The sequence below is a fragment of the Bubalus kerabau genome, chromosome 4, assembly GCF_029407905.1.
Source record: "Bubalus kerabau isolate K-KA32 ecotype Philippines breed swamp buffalo chromosome 4, PCC_UOA_SB_1v2, whole genome shotgun sequence".
Classification (NCBI taxonomy): domain Eukaryota; kingdom Metazoa; phylum Chordata; class Mammalia; order Artiodactyla; family Bovidae; genus Bubalus; species Bubalus kerabau.
This window is the reverse complement of record NC_073627.1, coordinates 42,495,051-42,502,453: the sequence shown is the minus strand read 5'-3', so window position 1 is coordinate 42,502,453 and position 7,403 is coordinate 42,495,051. Positions and strand designations below refer to the sequence as shown.

Here is a 7,403-nt window from a genome sequence, read left to right as displayed (position 1 = left end):
ACCAATGTTTAAGTAAGGAACAAACCCCTGACATCAGAGGAACAGGGTGCTGGTGAGCAGCTCCTGAACAGGGTCTGGTTGTAACCAGCGGCTGCTGGGACTGGGTCATCAGGATGACCACAGCAACACAACCCTCACAGTCTGTCCTCGAGGCGGGCCTGGGCCGATGGTCACGGCAGAACACCCACATGTGGCTCAGACCGCGGTAATTCCCACCGTCCAGCCCGAGGGTTTCGCAGACGAGGCCAGCAGGGTTACGCGTGGACTGTCACTGCGTCCCAGGACACAGTTAGGCCAGGCTTCTTCAGCGGAAGGCTGGCCACTGCAGCAATCTCTCTCAGTGAGGATAGCACTGCTCTGCGGACCCTGGGAGTCGAGCATTCCCAGACTTCTCAGGAGCTGGCTCATGCTTTCTCTTTGGATGTTTAATCTTTGGGCCACCTGGTACTATTTTGGGGAGTTGTGGAATTTGAAAATAAAAATAAGCCAAACTTTTGAACTGTAATATAAATACATATACACATACATCTATGTAACAAGGATAGCAGGGCACTCAACAAAATGACATGACTGGTCGGACAGCATGGCTCCACCCGGCCCTGCCCTGAGGTGTGAGATGGATGGCTGCAGGCGTGGGTCAAGTCCCCTCCATCCCCACAGCACCACAGGCTGCGGGCTGAACCTTTGTGGGACTCAGTTCCTACAGGTCAACACACTGACTCCTTGACTGCCCAAAAGAGAGAGTCTGGCATGGCATCTACCCCGCACAGACTGGCTCGAGTCCAGGTGCAGAGAGCATGGCTGCTCAGAGGTAGCCGGTTGCAGCCAGGCGGCTCCCTCATGACACAACTATGTGAGAGAAAACAAATGTCTTCAGTCTCAAGCAAGTGCCCTGGAGTGGTGCAGAAACTGCCCTCCACAGAGCAAACTTGATCTTGGGCTGCCATCGTCCTTGCTGGACACCAGTGTTCTCACCGTAGGTAATAGTCAATCGCGGCGGAGAAAGCAGCAAAACCTCCACAGCCGATGACCCCAGCCTTCAAGCCAGCTGTAAAGCAAACACAAATGACATTACCTGTGGTGACAGACGCTGGGTCAAGCTGCTGAGGAAGAGTCTGGGTACTTAGAGATGTAAAGAAGCTGGCGAACATGTTCTCAGTCGTTCAGCGTAGCAGAGAGCTGAAGACTTCAGTGAGGCTGTGCACACGAGCTGATCCAGTGTACTTTTATCTAACTGTATGTTCGTTTAATTTTCTCATTCCAAAGAACTGCTATTTCTAGTCTTGTGAAAACAGCTCCTCACAGGCAGGAAAGTGGTTAACAGAACCAGCCCTTGGAATCAAGTGAAAGCATATGGCCTGTTACTCTGATTTGTTTATGGAATAAATTCCTGGGAAGGTGATCAAAGCAATCCCAGAGGGAGCTGAGCCTCTCAAAGGCCCTGACAAAGCTGAGAGCTGGGAAGACCAAAGGAGAAGTTACTCCATAAATCACAAATGGCTGTGTGAGGAGGAGAATCAGGTTTTAATGACAGAAAATCATCCTGTCTCAGAAAAGGAGAAAACAGCCTTTTTGCTTTGGGTAAGTCTGGGCACAGCAGATGGCGAGTGGCCCAGTGATAGACACTGTTAGGGAAGTTAAGTCACTGACGCCCTGCTCTGCACTCTTGATAGATACGCCAACAGGGAGAAGTGGCAGGGAACCAGTTTCTTGGTTGCTTACAGTAGATAATCCAACATTTCTAGGATACCTATATTTGGCTTTCAAAGGGTGGAGATCTAAGAACCCTAAACTGCAAAAACATTACTGTGAGAACTTATACATAGAATTAAAATGGCGACTGCACAGTATGAAGAAAGATGTCTGTCTGAAATGCATGGAGCTGAAAGTTAAGCAGAGCTTGCTCTTTGGACAAATGGGCTTCCCAGGGCTGAATGGGGTCCAGCTATGCTTCTGTACTATCCTGCATAGCAACACATTCCAGAGATTAATTATTATTATGAAGTTCTTCCCATATGTTCAATATGGGTACAGTTCTTTATTCTAAGATATAGTTCTCCGTGGGTTTCACCTGGGGCGATTTGTCCCCTAGCATTTCTCATGATGTACTCTGCATATAAGTTAAATAAGCAGGGTGACAATATACAGCCTGATGTATTCCTTTTCCTATTTGGAACCAGTCTGTTGTTCCATGTCCAGTTCTAACTCTTGCTTCCTGACCTGCATACAGGTTTCTCAAGAGGCAGGTCAGATGGTCTGGTATGCCCATTTCTTTCAGAATTTTCCACAGTTTATTGTGATCCACACAAAGGCTTTGGCATAGTCAATAAAGCAGAAATAGATGTTTTTCTGGAACTCTCTTGCTTTTTCGATGATCCAGCTAATGTTGGCAATTTAATCTCTGTTCCTCTGCCTTTTCTAAAGAAGATCCAACCAGTCCATCCTAAAGGAGATCAGCCCTGGGTGTTCATTGGAAGGACTGATGTTGAAACTGAAACTCCAATACTTTGGCCACCTCATGTGTAGAGTTGACTCATTGGAGAAGACCCTAATACTGGGAGGGATTGGGGGTGGGAGGAGGAGGGGACGACAGAGGATGAGATGGCTGGATGGCATCACCAACTCGATGGACATGGGTTTGGGTGGACTCCGGGAGTTGGTGATGGACAGGGGGTCCTGGCGTGCTGCGATTCATGGGGTCACAAAGAGTCGGACACGACTGAGCGACTGAACTGACTGATTCATCCCCCAAGGTACACTTCTACTTGTCACCACTAGGGGGTGCTACTGGCACCTAGTGGGGAGAGGCCAAGAACAAAACTCCCCTCCGCCAGCAGACGCTCCTCTGGTCCAAAATGTCAACAATGCCAAGGATCAGAAACCCTGATCTAGATACTAGAAGTTTCCAAAACTGAGTTAACACAGAAAATGTGATTTACTTGTCAGGAGAGGAGAATATCAAGTTCCACATATGCCTTGAGCTGTCCTTGGAACACTCATGTGTTTGGAAATCTCAACTTCAGCATGTTGTCCAAGGCCACAAAGAAAAGCCTGTGAGAATTGTTTACTAACCTCTGAAACCAATGGCTCCTCCAGTGATGCAGCCACTAATGACACTGTTCTTCCAATCTGATTTTCCCCGGTACTGTGGGTGGAGAAGAGCAGTTCAGAGCCAAAGAAACAAGCCAGACAAGGAAACTAAGGAAAAAAGACAGGGTTTCTAGCTGGCAAATTCAGGCCCTCCCCAAAGGAAACCTATCTTTTTTTCTTTCAAAAGTATAATTCCTAAAATTTGAATGTGTTCACAAATGCTTCCTGCACACGGTACCAAAGCGCTGAGCCAAGTGTCACATTTGAGAAGTAATCAGAATCTCTTCTCAGGTTCCCCAGTCAGTCTCTTGTTTAGAATTATTAACCAGGAATTCTCTGGTGATCCAATCACTAGGACTCCATGCTTGCTCCCACTGCAAGGGGCCTGGGTTCCACCGCTGGTTGGGGAACTAAGCTACTACAAGCCGCGAGGCGCAGCCAAAAGCAATAGTAAAAAAATAATTAGCCAACTTCTGGCCTATAAAAACAAACAAAAATTAAGGCAAGCCCAAATCATAAATTCACAAGAAGTGTACATTAGGGACTATTTAATGGAAACTGAATCTAGCAAGTACCGGACACCTCTGACCTGCTTTCTAGTAGCACTGGGTATTTCTCTTGAGAACTCACAGGATGGAAACAGGCAAGGCTTTCTCAGGAGGCAGGGACACTTACAGATTCTACCAAACATTCAGTGCAAGAAAACATGGCGCCCACAATGGCAAAATTTTTGGCATAGGACATTCCTCTCTGGCCCATGTCTTTAAGAACTTCTCTGGCCGTCGGCGTGCGGTAAGGATCCTTAGGGTCAAAGCCCACGTTGGTATCGATGCCAGCGGTGAACACCCCAAATGCACCTCCCAAGACAAATCCTAAAAATGAACAGAGATGAAGATTTCCTTGGCACGTTTTTCAGATGACTGTAATAGGGTCATACTCAAATTGCACCTTTTGGATGGCCACCAATGAAGAGGATACCCCATCACCTTCTTGCCTCAGAAACTCTCCACTGGCCTGGTTTCCACATTACAAAATCCAAGATCGATCTAGTTGGCAGCTTCTTCTCTGACTCTTTTTGTATTTCTTCTTCCTTTCATTTTCTAACATTCTTCAAGATTCCATCTTTAACCCTCTTTCTCTCTCTACACTCTCACACGTAAACCCTCAAGTTCAGGTATCAACTTTGCAAATCACTCCCTTGACAATGGTGACATTCATAAAAGTCATTTGGTAAGTACCATATACCAATCATTGACACTTAACTGTCCCAGCCTTACTTATTCCTTGCAGTAATCCTGTGAGGTAGATACTATTTTCCATTCCTTTCTGTAGTCGAAGAAACTGAGGCTCAGAGAGGTAAACTAACTTCCCTAGGGTCACAAAGTTCCCAAATGGCAAATGCCATGCTGTGGTCCACAGCTGACCTTCCTGAGCCTGCTGGACATTTCCACATGGATGTCCTCTCGCCACCTCAAGGTCAGTATGTGTTCAACGAAATCATGGGCACCTCTCCTCCAGACCTCCCTCCTCACGGCTCCTGTTCTCCAGTCACTCCCGTGCCAAACTTGAGGCGCACTTAAGGCTGTCCCTCTGCTCCGTCCTGTGACACTAAGTCCACAATTATCATCCAGTCTAGGGCCTTCATCACTTCCACCCTGGAGCCCTACAAAGACTCACTCATTATTTCAATAAGATATGTAAGAGATATAGGGTCGGACACAATGATGAACAAAGACCCAGTCCATGTCTCACTGAGCTTCAGTCTAGCAAATTCCCTATATGGTCTCCCTGCCTACTGACTTTCCTTCCCTTTGCCTCTCCACCATGAGTCATCAAGCTCTTGGTAACTCTAAAAACCCATCAATGACTGCCTGAATGCCTAGAGGCAAAAAGCTCAACCTACACCACTCCACCCCAACTTGAAATGCCATTTCTGTCTACCCTCATTCTCTTAATCCTTCAAGACACAGGCTCCAGTCTCACCTCTTGTGGCCTTCTCCCAACCAAAAAGATCTTTCTTTCTGCTCAACTTCACGTTTCCACCCTCACTATATTCGTTTCTTAATTTCCTTTCATTCTCAATGAGACTTCAACTCACCTGCAAATGTTAGCCTCTTAGCACACAGGAGGGACACCTACATTCTCGAATCCTCAAAGGATTAAAAAACAAAACAAAAACATGCCAAGTCCAGACTTCTTTCCCCCTCGTTCCAGCTGTCTAGTCACATTGGGCTCACTGGCCTTTCTGTTTTTTCTAGCCTGAAGTCACTTCCGGCCAGACCTTTGCAAGTGCTGCGCCCCAGGTCTGCAGCACTGTCCTCCTTCTCAACACTCTCCTTTCTGTGTATGTTAAAATATTAGCTTTATGAGAACAAGCTCTTGTCTCTCATTCTGTCTTTCCACCGCCTGGCACGTGACAGCTGCTCAGTAATAATTTGCTGAAAAGTAATTATTTTATAGCGAACGAATGAATGAATGAATGAAGTCAACCATTTTATAATCCCCAGGTCCCGACCCAGGACCGATTCTCTGATCGAATTTCCAGAGGCGAAAGCCAACCTCGGGGTCTAGGGAGGCGCTGCCCAAGTTCACTAACAGGCGGGGGTGGGTCAAGGTCGCGGCCCAGGGCCCCCTCGCCTCCTAGGTGCGTGGTCTTCTGAGCAGTGGACCCCGCTGCAGCCCAAGCCCTCAGCCTCCCAAGGGGCCCCTGGCCCCGCCTCACCTCCCACGCAGGCCAATGCAGCCTTGAAGGCACAGCTTTCCATCGCCCTCTCGATCATCTTCTGCTCCTCACTCTTGGCTGGACTCGGGATCCCGCCCAGGCTCCCAGGCTCCAGGAGCCGGGGCTGACGCTTGTCGCCCACCAAGTACTGCAGAAGAAGGCTGTACTGCAGCGGAGGTTCGGCGGAAGCCGCCGCCTCAGGTGCGGAGCCCCCAGCCCTGGGGGCGGTCGCTGCCATGACTGTGGCTGCCCAGGAAACCCGGCGTTCTTCTTCCCGCAGCAGAGTCCGTCGGGCTTCCCGTCGGGCCTTGCGCGCCCAGCCACCGTGCCGCAACGGCAGATTCACCACACCGAGCGAGCTCGAGGAAGCCGCGGAAGTCAAGTCAGTTCGTGCACACCCGGCGGAAGAGATATCATGTTCTCCCAAAACCTCCTGTGAATACTGAGTCAGGCTTGTGAGTCATTCCTAACGACACTGACAAAAGATTTCGAATCACCAGACAGCGTCCTCTTCGCGGCTGCAGCGCGGGGCGTACTGGAATTTGTAGTTCTGAGACACTTACACCCCAGACATTTCCCAGGAAGCCCTGCGCGGATACGCGCGTCTCCGCCACCTCTCGAGCTCCTGCCGGGCGGGAGGGCAGGAAGGCTGCAGCGTGCCGGAACACCAGCAGGGGGTGCGCGCGCCTCGCCACTGTCTTTCCAGCCTAGAAATTCCCAGAGTGTGTTGTGAGATGCGGATGGGGTGAGGTGCTTTGCAAATTAACATGAAAACGTGATATGAATGTAAGGAATAAATGTTTTATTCAGTAATTGAGCCGTTGAGGGGAGAGAGAAGGGGCCAAAAAAATGAGTGAACAAATGAGTGAAGTTTAAGTCAAAAAAAGAAGAAAAAAAAAGGAAATCCCCTGGCTATCCACTGCTTGTTGCTGCTGCTAAGTCGCTTCAGTCGTGTCTGACTCTGTGCGACCCCATAGACAGCAGCCCACCAGGCTCCCCCGTCCCTGAGATTCTCCAGGCAAGAACACTGGAATGGGTTGCCACTTCTTCTCCAATGCATGAAAGTGAAAAGTGAAAGTGAAATCGCTCAGTCGTGTCCGACCCTCAGCGACCCCATGGCTTGCAGCCCACCAGGCTCCTCCGTCCATGGGATTTTCCAAGCAAGAGTACTGGAGTGGGGTGCCATTGCCTTCTCAGGACTCCGTGTTTCACTTCTTAGAGCCCTGGTTCCAGCCCTGATGGGGGAATTAAAAATCTCTCGAGCCGCGCAGCCAAAAAAAAAAAAAAAAATTAGTGAAGCTAGCCGAGTTTAAGCACGAGGTGGTTATGGCCAGATGGAGAGCGAGGGAGGCCGAGGTTGCTACTCCCTCCAGCCAGTTGTTGTCAATGGAGTTGACGATGTGGTACTAGCATTGCGGTGAAAGCCACTTACATTATGCTGAATCAGCTCAAGTGTTTACTAGCTTGCAAACTCAGAACCTGGAGGTTAACTGAGAGATAGCACCGTGTATGAACCCAGTAGTTTCTGTGGGACCAAAATGGATCCCAAACTATTGTATTGATCCAGACTTGCAGCATATCTGGTTGTATC

General features: G+C 49.0%; 1 protein-coding gene across 1 annotated transcript; it reads right to left on the bottom strand.

The window, feature by feature from the left end:
• Window positions 1-482: 482 nt before the first annotated feature.
• Window positions 483-7,020, bottom strand: TIMM22 (translocase of inner mitochondrial membrane 22). Its single transcript, XM_055577035.1, has 4 exons — window positions 5,813-7,020; window positions 3,766-3,962; window positions 3,073-3,145; window positions 483-1,048 (listed from the first exon to the last, which is right to left on the bottom strand). Exons 1-4 carry the CDS (start codon window positions 6,048-6,050, stop codon window positions 972-974), a joined length of 585 nt encoding a protein of 194 aa, XP_055433010.1. The 5' UTR covers window positions 6,051-7,020; the 3' UTR covers window positions 483-971.
• Window positions 7,021-7,403: the final 383 nt, after the last annotated feature.

Bases quoted from the DNA above. Each gene is read 5' to 3' on its own strand.
- TIMM22 (XM_055577035.1), bottom strand. From the start codon at position 6,050: ATGGCAGCGACCGCCCCCAGGGCTGGGGGCTCCGCACCTGAGGCGGCG. The intron at 3,963-5,812 runs GTGAGGCGGGGC...GTTCATTTTTAG, and splicing joins TGCATTGGCCTGCGTGGGAG to GATTTGTCTTGGGAGGTGCA. The intron at 1,049-3,072 runs GTTAGTAAACAA...TTTGCTTTACAG, and splicing joins AGGAGCCATTGGTTTCAGAG to CTGGCTTGAAGGCTGGGGTC.